The sequence below is a fragment of the Strongylocentrotus purpuratus genome, unplaced genomic scaffold (assembly GCF_000002235.5).
Source record: "Strongylocentrotus purpuratus isolate Spur 01 unplaced genomic scaffold, Spur_5.0 spur5_scaffold_10, whole genome shotgun sequence".
Taxonomy (NCBI): domain Eukaryota; kingdom Metazoa; phylum Echinodermata; class Echinoidea; order Camarodonta; family Strongylocentrotidae; genus Strongylocentrotus; species Strongylocentrotus purpuratus.
In genome coordinates, this window is record NW_022145595.1 from 10,003,228 (window position 1) to 10,023,080 (window position 19,853).

Consider the following 19,853-nt stretch of genomic DNA (forward strand, 5'->3'; position numbering starts at 1 on the left):
AGAAGGGTGTTTATTCTATGTCAAGTTATCTGACTGCCCTAAAGGCTGTTAGCTGTTGACATGTCGGTTGCCGTATTTTTTAACTTCAATATACTACGGGGAGTAGGATTCATTTGATTGCGTCCATAGCTAGTGGATACAACAACATCAACAGAAATTGTGCATGTTCAGAGGTCTTAAAGCCTGTCTGCACTAGTTTGGCCAGGGGAGATTAGACCTCCCTGCAAGGTCACTGAAAGGTGGTTATCTCATCAAGTCGTCTCTCAATTAACATAACAAAAGGGGGATTATGAGGGACCAACATACACCGATTAGGCATTGTTTGCTAGGGAATATTTGTGGCTCCATAACTTGACCGTTGAATGCATACAAGTGTGTGTGTGTGTCGCAACTATCTCTCTAAACATGCTATGGTTATGTCTTGAGATTCCTACTGTTGGGGGTTGCTGCTTGAGAAGGTCCATTCTGAATGGGACTCACAGCTCCATCTCTGGGGATGACATCTGGCTTCGGAACGTTGGCTTCAGACTTGGGCTTGGAAACGGGAGCTGAGCAGAGCAAGAAAAACAAAGTAAACAAATGGTCTGAAATTTATGGTTGAACAAGATATGTGTTCATAGTACAGTATACAAATGATGCACAGGTTTGAGTGCGTCGGTAGGAATTGTGTGCACAAGGTACCTTTTAATAATTTTAGACCAAATTCAAAGGTACCGCATGCACACAATTCCACCAACCCACTAATTAAACCTGTGCATCATCTGTTTTATAGAATGGGGCCCCAGAAATCATCAAAAATCTTTTTATTTTACAGATTTACTGGGTGCATGGCAAAATCATGCTTTCCGGTAATTACCGGACGCATGATTTTGCCATAGCCATGTATGCAGTTATTACCGGAAAGCATGATTTCATGAAACTTATCATGAAACCCCTACCCCTGGCCCATACTCTTACATGTGTTCGTCTATCAGACCAATTACAGGCCTTTCTGATCAGGTTCAATACATACCTGTTTCTTAGGGGGTGAAGACCTGATTCCCGAGGCCTGAAGCAGTTGATCCTCATTCAAGTGTTCATCCATATTTGATGGGAAGTGAAAGCCCAACTTACGATTGGACTCAAAACTAAGGTTACTGTAAATAACGCTTAATCTTCCATATACAACTACATGTATCAGGGGCCATTCTGGACAGGTTTAGCTAATGGTACTTACCAGTTTCTTGAGGGGTGAAGACCTGATTCCTGAGGCCCGGGAGGAAGCAATCGATTCTCTCCCAGGTGTTGATCCATAGCTGATGGCTTTGGGAACCCGGCTCTGGATACCCAAACACTCCGGCAGTGTCCATGACAAGCAACATGTTCTTCAGAGATTCAGGGATAGCTTCAAACTGCAGGGAACAAAACAATTTCGGATAAACTGCATGAAGACCAGATTCCATTACCAGATGCCAACATATATATCAAAGATTGCTTTACATCTCATAAACCATCTCGGCCTAATCTTTGCTCTTCTCGAGACCCATTTCTGCTTACCGTTCCCCAAGACAAGTAAAAAAGCTGGTTATTGCAAATTTACCGTTATCCAAAGAATGGAATAATATCCCCTCTTTTATTAAGCAGCAAATTCCACAGACCAATTTAAGAAACTCTTTAAAACATACTTTTTCTTTTCCCTATTCATTATAAACATTGTGTTTGTACCTATTTTGATGAAATTCAGTTGTATATTATGTATGATTATTTTGTGTAAACTCTGTGAAATAGTTTACTATGGAGAGCATACTAAAAATACTAGATATTACTATCATTATTAAAGGTAATACAAAGTTTTGGGAAATTTTGAAAATTGGGTAGATAGTGATTCTTTACAATTTTGATATATTTGGATGCCCCTGTGGATGTATTATAAGCACTAGGAAATTCAGCCCCTAAAACACTTCTGCTTTCGAGAAATATTGAATATAAAAATTTACCGGTGCTCCCGGTAAATTTGGATGAATTTCAAATAGCGCCTACAGCCGTATGATGGTAGCTGCGACCATGAAAATATCAGAATATGTAGTTGTGATATATAATTTCCAAACGGGAATAGCTAATCGGTCGATTTTAGTCAAGAAACATTGTTTTATAGCTTAATTAATATCTTGACCTTGAGAGGGAGCTATACAACATAAGGAGTTTATTATTTACAATTTCATAACTTTAGACTCGATTTCAACCGCGACAACGATCACTGAATATTGTAGGATCGCATATGCTTCCAATATGTTCATTTGAACCAAATCCATGACCCCATACCAAAACTTTGTATTACCTTTAAGACCAAATATACTCACAAAATTCTGCAGTCAAGGTCTACAAAATACCAACTCTACCAAATAGATTGACAATTACATTTCTATGTCACAAGAATCTACCTACCTTGAGCATATAAGACTTTGTTTGCAATGTCTCTTATAGAGAATTAATTTAAAACAGACTCGGACTAAATGTAACACTTGACATAAATCCTGTCCTGAAAGGAGATTTTATGAAAGAATGCAGTAATTGACTTACCAAGAGGTCACTCTTGTCCGAGTGCATGTACTTGTCCATGAAGTCCAGTATAGTCAGCCAGAGGGCAGTGAAGGTAGACAGGGAGAGCAGTGGGGTCAGGTGCTGAAGAAACACCTGTGTCAATCAATCAAGCGAGAGAATGAATACTCGTTTGCCAAATCGTCTTGAAATACTTCATTAAAATACAAATAAAAGCAATTATCTGTGTAATATTTCAATGCAGTCTGAAACCCTAGATTGATTGCCACATTGCATTGAGTATACAGTGCACATTCCTACACATTGTACATTGTATGTGTGACTGAAGTTAATTGTGGCAGTCCATCATTGTGTTCCATGAGTCAACATAAGCGTACAAAGAGTTGAATAATGTAAAATGAGAATCAACCACAGTACAGAAATGAGATAAATTCTAATTTTGTTATTGTTGCTGAAAATACCAATGAATATTCTTCTAAGGTCTAAAGCCCCCCTGCACTACTTATAGCTACTTGCATCCTCTATATAGCAAACAATTCCTTATCGGTGACCATTGGTCCCCCATTATCCTCTTTTTCTTATGTTAATTGAGAGCTGATTTGATGAGATAACCACCTGTCAGCGACCTTGCAGGGTTGTCTCATCCTTCCTGGCCAAACTAGTGCCGATAGGCTTTAAAAAATAATACTGATTTTAAGAAAAATGTTATTTTACCTTGCAAAGCAGAGTAGCAGCTCTCATCCTCGTCTCCTCCATCCCGACGGGATCGTGCGTATCCTCCAGCAGAAGAGTGAGGAGGGGAAACAGAACCTTGTTGAAGCACGACTCCCACTCCACCGCAGACAGGGTCTGGAGGTCATGGACCAACAGCGCCCTCTGGAGGTAGGTCAGGGCCTGCATGCGGACCTGGCGTCGGGTGTCACAGCACAGCCTGGCAATGCCTGCATGAGAGTGGAAATGGATATTCACGATATGAATCGTTTCTTTCCCTTTTTGTTAATTGAAAGATGTTACATCTTGTGGCACGACACAGGATGGCAAAGATTCAGAAATAAACATAAGTATGTACAGTGAAACCTGTCTATAAAGACCACCCAAGGGAAACAAGAAAAATGGTCTTTGTAGGCAGGTGGTCTTAATGTACAGGTTCCTTTAGTACATGTTTCAATGAGAAACCATTTTCAAGGGAAACAGAAAATGTGGTCTTTGTAGACAGGTGGTCACTAAAGCAGGTTTGACTGTACTAACATTAAAGATTGACCAGGACACCTTATTCCAAGGGAAGAACAGAGGACATTTCATATTTTTACAATTTGTGATATTTTTATTTCATAAAAAGGGTTAAATCAAAACTAATCTAATAATGGAGAAGCCAGGCTGTACATGTAGCCCCACAAAAGTTTTGTGTCCTTCTGTTCAACATGGACAAAGAGAGCGAGAAAATGATTTGGCAAATAAATTCTAACATCATTGATATCAATAACTGATTAGCACAAGACACAACAGGAGACAAAAGAAGACCACCCCCCCCCCCCAAAAAAAAAGGTTTAAAGTAGTCACTCAAAGAATCAAAAGTGTTTTGAATTGATGCAAATTTCTATCATTGCGAAGGGGAAGCCTTACTGATCAAATATAACAACTTCCCTCTTCAAAATATGTTAGGGGCCCGCAGTAATCATCTCTCAAAAATGTTAATTTTGAGATCCAGATTTTCTGCCTTCAGCGGTCCACCGCAGAGTGTCAAGATTTGTGACGTCACATGCGACACACATCTAGCCACAAAATTACATTTTACGCCTTTCCATGATATCTATATGATTTTTCAGCAAATTATTCATGTTTTTCAAAAGAAAATCTTTCCATCCATATATAATTTGTCCATAATTATCCGTTGTCATAAGTTTTCTTTGAGTGACTACTTTAACAAAATATCAACAAGATAAAAGAAAGTAGAGTATTACCTTGTAAGAGTGGGCACCAACACTTGACCCACAATGCACTAGCTCCGGCATCGATGGTGACCTGCTGACCCTCTCGCTCCTCCTCTTCGGCCCACGAACTGAAGATGGATGCTGCCCTCGTGTGCAGGGTATGCATCAGATCAAGGAGCTGCAAAGAAAGAGTAAAGGAAACAACAAAATCAATTAATGCACACCATCTCCATTACCCAAAAAATTCTTTACAATTTATAACTTTGATTTACATGTGAGATTGGAAGGGAACTTTTAACTACTTGACAGACTTCTGTGAGGCACCAAGATGACCTTACTTCAAAGAAAAGGAGCTGGGAAGAAAGAGTAAAGGAAACAACACAATCAATTAATGCACATCATCTCCAGTTGCCCCTAAAATTGAACCTTGATTCAAAGAAAAGGTGATAGGGAAAGGGAGGTTTTCCTTTCTTTCATTCTTTCAACTATGGCAGGCTTTCATGCCACTGGTTGCTCTCACTATTGGTCTGTCAATTATGATCTTTAAATAATATGTTTTCCTCAAATAATGAAATATCAACCAGTGTAAACTCTGTAAATTTGTGACGATTTATACGTCCCTTGAGAAACCAATGCCAGGAATGGTTAGAGGAACTAGTGGCATGAACGGCCTGCCATAGTTAAGTCCAACTAAAAGTTGATCTTAGTCTTTGTGAAACACCCTCTGCAAGTTGCTACTCACCTGTATCGACAATGCCTGATAGCCGCCCGGTGGACCATCATCCTCACCCTCGTCTCCTTCACCACCCATCATCTGAGACATCTTGTCCGGCACTGACCTCGTCTTGGACATGTCGCGACCTTTGACCCTAGCACTGCCCTTGTGGCTCTTGCCAGACTTCCGCTCTTTAGGGTGCTTTCGGTGCTCATGCCTCAGTTTTCCTGCAAGATGAAATTATAGACGATCATTTCTTGTTTATTCTGGTTAAAAAAATTGCTCTTTCTAACAAACATGCAAAGTTCATGCCATGTATAATCATAATGTCACTTCTAACTGATAAAATTGTTCCTTTTCACATAGACATACCAGTGTGTTTAGCAATTATCAAATGTTTGCTTTATTTCAATCTAGAATGACAGCTTTTAACCCTTTCTAGCCCCCCCCCCCCCCCCCCCAGGGGGGGGGGGGCCTTTAGAAGCCCCCCTCTACATTTTTCGCGATTTTTTATAATGCCAAAGAATCTTGCGCTCAAATTTTACGACTTTTTTTCTTTCGAGTCTTGCGCATCTTTTGAAATAAATTTCGAAAATTTGACCTACCATCACAAAGTCACGTGATCTTTTGTCTTTGCATGTCAGCCAATTGCACAATTGCCCATATTTTATTTTTATTTTATTTTTTTAAAGCAAACCGGGTTAACAAAGAACAGTATCAAAAAAACATCAGTAAAACATCAGCAATGCTCGGCTGTAACCTCACCCCCATTCACCGTGGCCTCTACAAACATCCTGATGGCATGGACGCAGGATTCAAAGTTGGCCGGAGTGACGTGGGCAGCGTCCCTGACCAGGAAGGCAAGGGATTCACAGCACTTGGTCAGGGACTTGGTGTCGTGATGGCAGATGTCCATCTCCAGGGCAATCTGGAACTGGTTGACCAGTGGCCGGCTTGACTCTTCACTTGAATTCTTGACCTAAACAAAGTAAGAAGACATTCAATTTTCTTTAGAATTTGATAAAGCGATATCATACTTTTATACTTCTAAATCAGACTAAGAAATATTCCCCTGATTATAGATTAGCTTGACCTGAGCTTAAAGCCCCACTGCACTACATGTACTTGCTACTTGCAGCCTCTGTATAGCAAACAATGCCTAATCGGTGACCGTTTGTCCCCCATGGTCCTCATTTTCTTATGTTAATTGAGAGCTGATTCGATGAGATAACCACCTGTCAGTGACCATGCTGGGAGGTCTAATCCCTCCTGGCCAAACTTGTGCAGACAGGCTCTAAGGTACTACATGCATTGCAAAAGTCAACTAAGCAGAGCTGTCACAAGAAAATGAACAAGTAGTCAACTTACAACGAGCCAGCTGCTGGTGGTGCTTCCCTCTGACTCACTGCCACTCCGTCTAGACTTCCTATAGAGCTCACTGTCCGAGGTGTACCCATGGTCAGAGGCAAGGGTCTCTCGGCTGGCCGATAGCTCACTGTCGGACTGGGCATCTACATAAGAAGATTCAGGAACATGTCAATATAGTCAGTATTATACATATTCTTTTGATACTAAAAATAAAGTTGAGATTCAGGAACATATCAATATAGACAGTATTATACATATTCTTCTGATACTAAAGATAAAGTTGAATTCTGGGAAAGAGTAAAAATATGTTTTGTGAGCTTTTTCATTCTCTTTATGTTTAAGTGTGGATTTTCATAACACTACAGTCTATTGGGAAAAACAAATATTATAAAACCGATCACTCAAAGATCTCAGATTTAACATTATTCAACGATGCCTTTAAAGAATTGACTCTACCTGGTTCGCCCAGTGACCGCTGATCGATCTCTCCCGACCCGCTATCCTCCATGGGATTGGTCTGCTGCACCAAGGGGCGCAGCGCCGCACCCGCACCGACACACTCCAGCAGTGAGAACAGGGTGAACCAGTCCTGAGAGGAGTGGATGTTTGCAGCGTTGGTCCTCAGCAGGTCGAAGAGACCGAACGCAATCTGACGGCAGTTGGCAAAGATGACGGTTTGCTTCATCATGAGCAGCATGCGTAGCGAGGTCAGTACCTGATACAAAAAAAAGAGAGGAAGTTGCAACTGAAAAAGTTTTGTATAATGTTGTACATTTCTTCTACTGTCGCACTTCTAAAGCAGGTCCAAAATAACTGATAACCAACAAATATTGGCCATTTACATCTACTCTACTTACCTATCCAAAGAACTTCTGAAATGTGCTCAACCTATTAACCACTCAACTAAACTCAAATAAATTGAGCTACTTGTCCATTGCAAACTCAACTCACCTCAATTCTACTGAACTCAACTGAACTAAACTTGACTCGACTCAATTCTACTGAACTCAACTTAATTCAACCTGACTCAACTGAACTCAACTTGACTCAACTCAATTCTTCTGAACTCAACTTGACTCAAATGAACACAACTGAACTCAACTCAAGTCAACTCCATTCCGTTCAACTCACCTGCCCTGAGAACTCCTCCCTCCTAAGGAGTCGTATTGCTAGTCGCAGCAGACCAACGATGGCGCGCTCAACCAGGTAGCTGGGGGTGGAGATGGTCACCACCAGGGTGTAGAAATGATCCCTTACAGCGGTCCAGAAAGCACTCACTCGATCTCTGTCAAGTTAGGAGAGGACAAATACAAATCTTTTTACTATTGATGCATAACATCATTGAGTCCCTACAATTGACATAATGCCTGTTTGGAGCCAGAAGGGTAAGTAATCATACTTTAACACATAGTTTAATGCTCTTCTAGGCCTGAACTGACAATATTTTCTATGATGGTGCAACTCAAAGAGAAGTCATTTGTGAAAAAGCTCCATATTTTCCACAAAAAACTAATAAATATAAATTAACTTTTTTTTATGACGTTAATATACTACGCTTCACATTTCTGTATCTTTTAATAACAAAGAGCTCAGTGAGACTTGATAAGGCATTAATCCTCATTACCTAGTCCCTCAGAGAGGACTTAAAAGCCGTCGGTCCCCTAGCTGCTTACTTACAAGTATACAAATGCTTTCTTAGCAGTCAGGTAAAATAAACCATCAACCCAAGAATCCAGATTTGTTCTCACCTGTTTTCTAGGATGACCCTAAGAAGCAGCTCCAGGTTGAAGATTGCCGCCTCCTCGTCAAAGACCAGGCCTAGGGCGTCGACGGCCTCTGGACCCTGAGAAGCACAGACCAGGGCCTTGACCAGCTCCTGGAGCGATTCCAGACGAAGGAACTTGCTCTCTGTTATCAGGTGCTCCGGATGGCAATCCTACGAAAATCATCAAAATACAGTTATTAATAGGCGATCCTACACATGCTGCAGTAAAATTTGCATCAGGCTCTATTGCATTAAAGATAAAGGGTTAGGATGAAGAAATTTGCTCTCGTTTATCAGGTACCCTGGATGGTGCGATAGCTTAGTTGGTAGAACAGTAGTCTCGTAATCCGGCGACTCAGGTTCGAAACCAAGGCAATGCGCTAGTGCCCTTTGGTAAGGCATCAATCCTCATTACCAGGTCTCTCGGAGAGGACCTAAAGCCGTGGGTCCTCTGGTTGCTTACTAACAAGCATTAATGCTTCTTAGCAGTCAGGTAAAACAACCACCACTACTACCCACTAAAAAAATTCTTATGAAAATACACAATATTTGGTACTGATAAGTGAAGAAGCCTCAATAAATATGAATACATGAGAAATAATCATTAGACCAATTCTATTCAATGAGTGCTCTAAATATAGATCCTTTTTGCAAAAGAATAAAAGGACTCATGACATAACAACTACATCAGTAAATTCAGTCATATGTGTAGTGGAAGGTATTTTAGAAACTCTCTCATCCTACAAAAGACTGGTCTTCAAAATGATCTGAGAAAAACGAAACACCATAATATTTTGAATATAGAATACCAGCATGGAACCCCAAACATACAAGGCAAAAACAATTTTGAATAAGTCTTCTTTCATAGTACGGTAGATTAATTGATCAGTGCCTTACCTCAACACAGTTACTGGCTTCTTCTATTGCTTCTTGATCTTCAGGGGTGGGACCCTTGGGGGCGGACGAATCAGGAGAGAAGTAGGAGTAGAAGGAACCCAGGAGAGACATATCAGACCTAAACAAAACAAATGAAAAAAGAGCAACGCGGATGAGATTAATTCAATGCTGTACAAACCAGAAGCAACAATGATAAACATGCACATAGGGTCTAGATCGATTGTTGTCAGGGCGTTGGGTACAGTAGGCCAAAAGCTTCAGTCTCTTGTATTGACCATTGTTCCACAGAGATTACCTCTAATGAGTGCCTCTACACAGAGACAGAATGGCATTGAATAATGTAGGTTAACGTGGAGGTTACATGGGTGCAGTCAGAGTTTGACTGACACTCTCATCATGCACAGCAGCCTCACGAAATCGGACAGATTAGCTGAAGGTAAGTCCTGATATTCCCAAGTTTCAGATTGATTTCCAATGTTATGATTATAGTTATAAGGAAGATTAGATCTATTCTTTTTAGATTGTAGATCTCTAGACTAGTCTTGTCAATTTAAAATTGGTAAATAAATAAAAACTGGAGACAAAATTTGGCTAGCTTGTGGCCAAAATTATGATTTAATCTCCATCTTATTTGGCGGCTTGTAGGACCATTTGTATAGGGGAAAGATTGACAAATGTAAGTTTTCCGAAAGAATTCCCTATATCAGACATTCATTTCTATCAAAGGCTACAGTAACTTACTTGACTGTAGGCATCTCTTCCCTGATGAGGGATATCCTTCCGGACGGATCCACAAAATCCATCACCTCCACCATCTCGCTCGGCAGGAGTTTGGCACGGAACAGCTGGAGCATGCAGTCTAGGAGGTTCTTCCAGCCTTCTGCCAGGATGTCACCATGACGATGCGCAAGGCTGAACACAGTCTTGGCCGCAACCTGGGCTTTCATGTTAGACCCAAATGCAATGGCTGTCGCCTCTGGTGTCTATGAAGTAGAAAAACATAACATAGATCAACATTATATGGGACAACACATTTCTTGAGCACTATAAAGCAACAATTTAGCCATGACAATGGGCTATGGATGCTGTCTCGGCTGCAACGGCTTTTCCTACCTCTCCGCCAAAGATGTTGCCAGGATAATGCGCTAGACTGAACCTGGGCTTTTCTGTTAGTCCTAAAGGCACTGACTATCAACATGGGTGTCTATGGACCTGGTTCATGCAATAGGAATTTTTATCTTAATTATGTTCAATTAGCCTCAACACATTTGTTAATGTAATACCCACTCTTCCTTTTCTCTTTACTAACTAAGTATAATTATCTGCGGCCATAGGAGCCCAGCCTTTGAAAGGCCAATGGCCTCTGCTGGCTCCTCCATATTCTTTTGTATTGTTTATAGATTTTCTTATATGTATTATATATTGTTGAATGTATTTTTTACGAGAATTAGAAACAAAACGAATGAATGAATTAATAGGTTATGAGTCAGGCAGGCTTTTCTTATCTATTTTCATGTCATCATAATGAACATGAGGTAAAAAAAAAAGTGTGCAAAACTGAGAGAAAAGACCATTTCTTACCTCTAGTGAGTTCAGAAGTGTAGTAAACTTGCAGAGGGATATGACTAGGTTATCAAAGACATCGGTTAGGCCATAGTGGGCAGAAATCATTGCACATTTTCTGCAGAGGAGAATAAAAAGGAAAATAAATTAGCAGAAACACATTACTCTGCTTAGCTTGACTTCCTCTTCCAAACCATTTATGTGAATATTAAATCAAGAAAAGGCACAAAATTCAATTTGAGGACGGACATCATCTAACCAAAATTCAATATCATTGTTTAAGGTCATTTTACTCAAAAATTCTTTCCAATTATTGTTTGCTGAGAAACAGAATGGTGTGATATTACTAATATTCAATTACTTCACGTGAATTACTTTCTGACACTAAAAGCAGACAATATGAGCTCTCAAAATTGAGCTAATTGTTAATAACAGGTGATTTTGTCTTCCATAGCAATATTTTTAATTGGTATATTTCTTAAAACTGGCAATACTTGTGCTTAGATACTGGGATAAATTCAAGGTAAATGGTATATAAATCATTTTTAATTGGTATATTTCTTAAAACTGGCAATACTTGTGCTTTAGATACTGGGATAAATTCAAGATAAATGGTATACAAATAATTTAAAATTGGTAAATTTTTCTTAAAACTGGCTATACTGGTGCTTAGATATTGGGACAAATTCAAGGCAAATGGTGTATAAATAATTTTTGATTGGTATATTTCTTAAAACTGGCAATACTTGTGCTTAGATACTGGGATGCGTTTAAGGCAAATGGTATATAAATTAAATTTGTGTCCAATTGAAATGATTTGGTGATTCTTTTACAAAGGTAAATTTCTTTTAAGCACCTCTACACCAGTTTGGCCAAGGGAGATTGGACCTCCCTGCAGGGTCACTGACAGGTGGTTATCTCATCAAATCACCTCTCAATTAACATAAGAAAAAGGGCGCAAGTAGCTTTAAGAAGTTCAGTGGGGCCTTAAAATTTGAATTTTACCTGAATCCAGCAAGAGCCTTCTGTGTAATGGAGTCATCCATACTCTTATCAAAGACAAAGGAGAGCGCTGCAACGGTTGGACCCCAGGCTAGAAGGAACAGGTCCTTGTCCAGATGCCCGTCGTCTATGTGGAGGAACTCACTGCCCGGCTTTTGCCCACGCTTGAGGAGAACCTTCCAGAGATAGTTCTCTTTGACTTGACCGCTCTGTTCGGCAGGCATCACAATCTCTTCGTTTCTGATTACAGACAAAAGGAAATAGAGGCGGAATTTGTAAAGGGAGTTTAGGAAGTTTTCATGTTGCAATCTAACATTTTGTACGACATGATGCTAAATCACTTCAATAAAATGGAGTTGTGCGTTACATGAGGTAGACGTGTCGTGGTCGAATGGATATGTCACCGGACTGTCGATCACAAGGTCCTCGGTTCAAGTACCGCCGAGGCACTAATGTTCTTTGGCAAGGCATTGATCTATATCTGCTACACTCGACCCAGGTGAGGTAAATGGGTACCAGGCAGGACTTAATTCCTTGAAATGCTAGAGCGCCGTAATGGCAGCTAGGCTAATAATTTCCAAATTTGGAAGCGCACAGAGACGTTTAAATGTGATATGAGCTTTACAAGAACCAAATATTATTGTTATTATGACTGAACTTCGAATGTGTTTGTAAACATATCACACGTAAAATGGGTCGAATTGTTTAATAAAGGGATTTCAGAAATTATTTTAAAGACTTGATTTTTATCTCACATTTGAAATTACATAATAAAAAGTTAATTCAATTATTTTGTTTAAGCATTATGGGGTACATGACTGAATTTTCCAATGTTTTTCCAAACATATCACAAGTAGAACAGATTGAAGCATTTAATTCTAAACATGGCAAGACATTCACACTCAAGTGTTTTGACCTTCAAATGCAAGAATGTACATTAATGTACCATGAAAAATAAACTTTATTTCATTACTAAGAAAATCATTCCCAGTATTGCTACATGAAATGTAAATAAAATTAAAAGTTATGAGAATGTATTTTGACTGTGAGAATCAACTTTGTTTTTTAACAAATTTCACACAGATACAAATATTTTGAAGCACTATGGCCTCTAACTTACTTGATTGCATTATATATCTCGCCTAACATATCTTGATCAAAATCATTCCCTCCGTTCACTTTGGATACATTCTTCTTGAAATTCTGAAAAGAGAAAAAGAAAACATACAAGTTTGACACCACTATTGAGGCATGGATGACATGAGTATACCGAAGGAGATTATAATACTGTAATCCTTTAGACAAGAGTTTAAAGTTTTTGGAAAAATGATAACTTTTAAATCAAATGGTACATCTATATTTTCCAACAACCGTCTTTCAGGAGAACTGTGAAGACCAGGATTGAGCTAGTTTCCATCAAACTTTGAAATATTGTTTTAAGAATACAAACACTCTTTAATTACAATAATAATAATAATAGGCATTTATATAGCGCCATCTATTTAGACAACTCTATTACGAGGCGTTCAGGTATTGTTAAAAAAGATGAGATTCCAGCTTGGATTCAAAGGTCTCTTTGCTATTATTATCCTGGTGTACATGTAACAAGGCAAGCTCTTGATTTCAAAGATATACATAATATCTTGTAGTTGTTAAATGTAACTGATTAGGCATTTGCAGGTTCTAGCATGGACAAATAGAACATGATGTGAGGTAGCAATGTCTGAACATGGAGGCTTTAAGAGAGAACCAGTAACATTTGCCTCAGATTGTGAAACAAAATCCCGGATTTAGCTCATGCTGCATTCATAATTATAACCTTTAGGTCAGTCAGGAATCCCATGACTTTTACAAGCCGATGGCCTGTCTGATTATCAACATATTTATGATTGGAAATCGAAATGTAATTTTTCGTTTTCCTAACGGTTTTTATAACACTACAGTCTATTGGCAAAACCGGTCACTCAAAGATTTATATTGTTATGAGGCACTTCATGATCATTTAGAAGCAAATTTTTTTTTAGGGCTTCAATATTACACCACATCACAGACACTGATAACATGTAGGGCCATGCATCTCAGATTTAACGTTGTTGAACAATGCCTTTAAGAGAGCTCCACTTACAGCTAACGTCATAGGAATGTTCTGTTTCTTGGCGTTGTCGTTGTGCTGGTCCACGTTGAGCATGATGATAGCATAGGCAAGTGTGAACGCAGCGTCATGGTTGGCAAACGGGTGGCCATTGCAAGTCTGAAATGGGACAGTTGAGAAATAATACGGTGAGAAATGCACTACAAGAGAAACTGTCAGATTCATATTTTAGGATGTTTGGATATGAAAAATGTTAGAAAAATACATATGCATTTCCTAAACATTCAGTTAGCGAATATTGCAAAGACATGGGCCCCGTGTTACAAAGAGTTGATATTAATCGCAACTATGTACATAAGAGATAGGAGACTGCAAACTTGCGATTGATTGGAAGACTTGCGATTGATTTGGATTAATCGTAACTCTTTGTAAGACGGGGGCCCTGGTTGCCCAATCAGACAAGAATGACACAATATTTTTTTTCCAAGTAGTCATGATCTGTCACGTGCTGTCATGCAGTGGTAGTACCGGTATATCAATACTACATACTCATATCCACTAAATAGGTGTACTGCCTTTCAACAATACTTGATGATTAAAAATGATGCATGATGATACATGGACACATCAAAATTTTACTTCATCATGGCATTCGCTTAACGTAGCTATTACTTATAGTAATTATTTTTGGTTATACAACGAATACATCAATAATGCAGTATTTTAAAAATACAAGGTATATTCATACTCATACTTTAGGAAGGGGCCATTGATATTGCCATTAGACATGATGGTCACACTTACATGCCACTTATCAGCAAAGCATTCTAGAAGATGTTGAATGACTGGTGCTTCTCCGGGTAACCTGAAAGCTTCCAAGAGCATCCTTAAGGCTTCATCGACCCTGGTGTTTGCAAAGCCAAACAAGCTGAAAGAAAGGCATGGTAAAAGGGATTAGAATAGCTGGTACAAACAGGAGGAATAATAATATACCGTACTTATATAGCGCTGGGGAATAATCCCGAAGGGGATATGTGGCACTAAATATAAACCACTTGGAGAAAGTTCCCTAATCATAATATCACCATCTTCATTATCTTCTTCCTCATTACCACTATTATCATTATTATTGTAATCATCATCATCATCAACATCATTATCAACTCCACCATTATCATTACTATCATCGTTAATATCTCCACCAATGTCATCATCACCACCAGCATCATCATCATCACCATCAAAACCATCATCCTCAACACCAGCATCACCAGAGCTGCTAACCTTGTGCGACCAAAAAAAGGAATCATGATGGCCAAAAAAAGGAATTTCAAGCAAAAAAAAGGAATTCATAAAAAAATGAAACTTACAACCACACTCAACACACTTCCGATGCAGAAATTTCATTCCTCATCCTGTTTTTTCCATACAAGCAGGTATTTTTTCTTTGGTTATTTTGGTATTATCGGCATTTCATTCTTTTTGAGAATATTTTTCTCTTCAAGTATGTTTTCAAGTATTTTTAAAAATTAGTTTTTTATTGAATTTGTGATCAAATCACCATTATAAGGCAGTTGTTTGATGTGTTGTATGTAAAAAAAATAAAAAATAAAAAAATAAATATTAAAAAAAAATTAAAAAATTAAAAATTAAAAAACATATTTTATGAAGAAAAAACGTAATACCCTAATTTGGAGGAAAAAACAGAGTAATTCCGGCAAAAAATGGAACGGTTGGCAGCTCTGCATTACCATCATCGTCATCTCCGATATCATCATGATCATCATCACTACCACCACCGCTACCACCACCACTAGAACTATCTACACCACCAACATCACCATCAATATCGTTCCTTGGCATATTTTCTTTCAACTTACTCTAGGTAAGGGTCCAGGATCTTGGCATTCTTCTTGGCGCTGATGTATTCACCAATTTGCTTCTTATCCACGTGGGGGTTGTCCTTGATGAACGCTGCAATGGCCTGAGGGTCCGAGGGGTTCGGCAGGAGGCCATTCTCCTGCAGGAATGCTATCCCCTTCGAGGGTTTTTGGTTGAACAGCTCTGTACCACCATTCAAGAGCTAATATATCAAACAAAAAAGATTCATGACATTTAATACATAACACTTCATAACACTTCATAATAATAATAATAATAATAGGCATTTCTATAGCGCCATCTATCTAGAAATTCTATTCCGAGGCGCATTTATTATTACCCCGGCTCTAGCCTAACTGCCATTACAGCGCTGCAGCATTTCAAGGAATTAATTCACCAAAGGACATTAGTGCCGTGTCGGGGATCGAACCACGACCTCTCAGTTTCAAGTCAAGTGCTTAAACCACTCGACTACGACACTTTATAGTAGACTGGTGCAAATAGACTCTTGTCCACACGGGGGTTGTCCATGATGAATGTTGCAATGGCCTGAAGCTGTTCTCCTGTAGGAATGAAATTCCTTTTGATGGTTTCCAGTTGAACAGCTTGGGAAGAGCATTCAAATGTTAACATGGACAACAGAGAAGATATGGAAGATAAAGTGCACTAAGAACATATCCAGTGTTCCCGATGCAACTAATTGCTATTTGACTCCAAATTATTACCCCTCCTTCACCTCCTCCCCCGCCCCCATAAGAACCCCGGGAAGACAATTAGATGTAGACATACCCTGACCCTTGACTGCCTATATGTACAACCCCCAGTGAAAACTAGCATCCTTGGAAAATAGTGCCCCCTTTAACTATTCCTGCTCAAAGCATTTTCCCCCTTGTTAGGGCTCGAGTCCAATTCTTAAGCTGCGCACACTCAGCATCGAGTCCTAGCGCGTAACAGGTGGCAAGCTGTTTATACTACAGTGAAACTGGTATGTGAAGACCGCTCAAGGGAAACAAGACAAGTGGTCTTTATAGACAGGTGGTCTTTCTATACAGGTGGTTAGAAGCAAGCATGTTTGAAAGTATTGTGGACTCGGCCTGGAGCAGAAAACTGATACAGTCAAACCTGTCTATAACAACCACCCAAGGGAAACACAAAAAGTGGTCTTTGTAGACGGGTTTCTTTAGTACAATGTTCAATGAGAACCCATTTTCAAGGGAAAACAAAAACGTGGTCTTTGTAGACAGGTGGTCACTAGAGCAGGTTTGACTGTAGAATACATACCTTCTTTCTGTGTTTGAGCTGAGCCAGCTCCTCCTGAGTAGGTAGGTTGGGTGAAGACGAAAACCGGCTCTGTTTTCTGCTTGGTGTTGTCTTGGGTTTGATGTCCGATGCATGTTCTTTACCTTTAATTATGAGACAAAAAGAAATGGAAATCAATTTTTTAAATAGGACTTCAATGAAATTATGATGTGACATTTGTAAATGACAAGATTTAACCATTTGATTTTTGATTGTTTGTTTGATTTCTTTAAAATGAAGTTGATTACTGGTCGTTCACGAGCGAGTGTTGTTCCTAGTGCAGTCTTCAAAGACAAGGGTATCTACCAGGGCAAAAAATAAAAATTTCTGGGCTACTTTTCAAGCTAGCTTGCATGAAAATAACACTCTTTAATTTGTTTTGCATTCTATGCAAATTTTGAGAGACTCTTTTATGACTTTCGGGGGCAGCTTTGCCCGAGCCCCATGTATTTTTTCCCTGGTATCTACCACTTTGACTACTCAAGACCATTTTTCAAAGGACATTAAGGGTATTAAAGTATATGTGTTAATATCCTTTCTGGAGCAAAACAGATGATATCACCAGTGTAGTCTCCAACGACCTGGGGGTGTTTCACAAGGATCCTAAGTTGAAATTATCTCTAAGTTGGACTTAACAATTATGGAAAGCCGTTAGCATCTTTGAAAATATTTTGTAATAGTTATTTAAAAAAGCATAAAATGTTGATTCTAATAATTCATATTTTCTATTTCTAGATTTCATGTTCTTGATTTGGAATTTATGAAAAGTCTAAAATACTTGAATTTTCACTTTTGAATATATTTTATTTTAAGGCTAAAAATGGCTCTCCATAATATGGAGTCCAACTTAGAGTTAAGTTCGACTTATGATCTTTGTGAAACACCCCCTGAACAGCCACCTACCTGGTGACCCTTCCTTCTCCTTGAGTTAGGCAGTTCAGGTGATTTTTTTTTTGTAGGAGATAGGGGGTGATTTCAATATCATTTTAAAGATCACATTTTTATTTACACAATGCACTTTGAGTTGTTCAATTTGGACCAACGGTTCCAGAGATACGGATTTTTAAAATAATTTTCAGAACCATATTGATGAGGACAAAAGATCAAAAGGTCTAACCTATTATAATTGTATTGAAGTCAATTAAACCTGTGTTTAAGCAGTGGCACCATTGTTTTCAGAAGTTTGTGATCTGTTAAGCCTCATAATAGTCATATCTCTTCAATGCGATGACCAAACTCGCTGAAATTTGGCAAATATATTCAGTGATGTTTGGCAAATATGAAATTTAATATCTTTAAACAGCACCGTAATAAAATATGCAAATTTATGCAAATTTATGCAAATTTCCATGTTTTTGTCATCATATTGTTATAAAAGGTAAATAAAAACCCTTTGAATCTAAACTTTTACCAAATGATCTTGTCTATTTATTTCTTTCTTTCTCTCTCTCTCTCTCTCTCTCTCACACACACACACACACGCACACACACACACACGCTTTCTCTCTCTCTCTCTCTCTGTTTCTTTTTTTCTCTGTTTCTTTTTTTCTCTGTTTCTTTTTTTCTCTGTTTCTTTTTTTCTCTCTTTCTCTCTCTATTTCTTTCTTTCTTTCTCGGTCTTTCTCTCCTAGTCTCTCTCTTTCTCTCTCTCTCACACACGCACGCACACGCACACACACACACACCACAGGATGAGGTGACAAATCGTCTATGTAGTCTATACTTGCAGCAATCTTGCAGTAAATGAACAGTTTTTTCGAAAAAATATTGTTACTTTACCCCAAAATATAACCAATTCATGTTAGACTATTACAATATTTATTCCAAATATTAAAATAAATATCACAATTATCAATAAAATACGACATACAATAAACAAAAATTGAAAAAACAAGTCAATCAAGTCACAAACGGGTCTGAATTCTAAGACTACGAAATGGTCTCGATGTCACTCACACAGCTGTTTCATTCACGTACACACTATGTACACGCATCACGCGTCGCATCGTCAAAATCAGTTCGTGCAATTTTCAAAAACTGCAATCATATTATCATATCTACCATAAGATCTACTCATCATCATTATATGAAACTTTCAGGAAAGAAGGTAAGATGTTTAATTTTGTTAATTACGGAGTTGTAAGTTAGTTGAAAAACTCCTTCCATCTGAATTTCATCACATTGTCGGCAGATTTGAGCAAAACCATCTACTACGATGGCTATTCAACGTACAACTCACTTCCGATGTGCATCGATAATTGTCGAAGAGAAATGACGTCATATTTTATTGTTTTAACCAATCAGAAGGCAGGGAAATCCGAAATAAACCGAGTGTTTTTTTTCGGCAGAACCACGAAAGCTCACGAAAGTGTGGCCGAAAGCGCGCTCACCCTGATGTATGTGGATTCGTATAGGGAGCTGAAATGCGCACTTGCGTACGTGAATAAGAAGTTGTCCCCATCGCGAAGGTCTAAACTGAACTGCCTACTTGAGTGCATGTGCCATGATCTGTCCTTCATCTGAAACTATTACCACCCAACAAACAACCCTCTCCTAATCAGGCTGATTAACCAAGACTACTGTCTGTACAGAGCCAGAAGGGCATTAAGGGTATTTGAGTATATGTTTTAACTTAATAGCAACTAAACCGCCCGAAACCACCTCTTTTTTTACTCACTGAACCGCCCATCCTTTTTCAACGCGCTATAGTATCCGTTCTAGGGTCTACCGTTAATAATGTTATACGTGCGTAATCCTTATGATGTCTACAGTAGGATTCTGCATAGAAAAAGAGCGGATGTT

The 19,853-nt window shown here is 38.8% G+C and overlaps 1 protein-coding gene across 1 annotated transcript in view; it reads right to left on the reverse strand.

Annotated features, from left to right (window-relative positions):
* The window catches only part of LOC579332 (Golgi-specific brefeldin A-resistance guanine nucleotide exchange factor 1), a 37,934-nt gene that overhangs the window by 683 nt on the left and 17,398 nt on the right, over nucleotides 1-19,853 (reverse strand). Inside the window, exons 17-36 of the mRNA XM_030980091.1 lie at nucleotides 17,034-17,155; nucleotides 15,752-15,954; nucleotides 14,676-14,799; nucleotides 13,905-14,030; nucleotides 12,900-12,982; nucleotides 11,783-12,019; nucleotides 10,796-10,895; nucleotides 9,956-10,197; nucleotides 9,215-9,332; nucleotides 8,301-8,488; nucleotides 7,684-7,837; nucleotides 7,009-7,267; nucleotides 6,553-6,695; nucleotides 5,950-6,163; nucleotides 5,212-5,411; nucleotides 4,500-4,647; nucleotides 3,253-3,479; nucleotides 2,560-2,673; nucleotides 1,217-1,391; nucleotides 435-548 (exon numbers count right to left, since the gene is read on the reverse strand). Coding sequence (XP_030835951.1) covers nucleotides 435-548; nucleotides 1,217-1,391; nucleotides 2,560-2,673; nucleotides 3,253-3,479; nucleotides 4,500-4,647; nucleotides 5,212-5,411; nucleotides 5,950-6,163; nucleotides 6,553-6,695; nucleotides 7,009-7,267; nucleotides 7,684-7,837; nucleotides 8,301-8,488; nucleotides 9,215-9,332; nucleotides 9,956-10,197; nucleotides 10,796-10,895; nucleotides 11,783-12,019; nucleotides 12,900-12,982; nucleotides 13,905-14,030; nucleotides 14,676-14,799; nucleotides 15,752-15,954; nucleotides 17,034-17,155 — 3,291 coding nt within the window. The remainder of the gene's footprint in view (nucleotides 1-434; nucleotides 549-1,216; nucleotides 1,392-2,559; nucleotides 2,674-3,252; nucleotides 3,480-4,499; nucleotides 4,648-5,211; nucleotides 5,412-5,949; nucleotides 6,164-6,552; nucleotides 6,696-7,008; nucleotides 7,268-7,683; nucleotides 7,838-8,300; nucleotides 8,489-9,214; nucleotides 9,333-9,955; nucleotides 10,198-10,795; nucleotides 10,896-11,782; nucleotides 12,020-12,899; nucleotides 12,983-13,904; nucleotides 14,031-14,675; nucleotides 14,800-15,751; nucleotides 15,955-17,033; nucleotides 17,156-19,853) is intronic.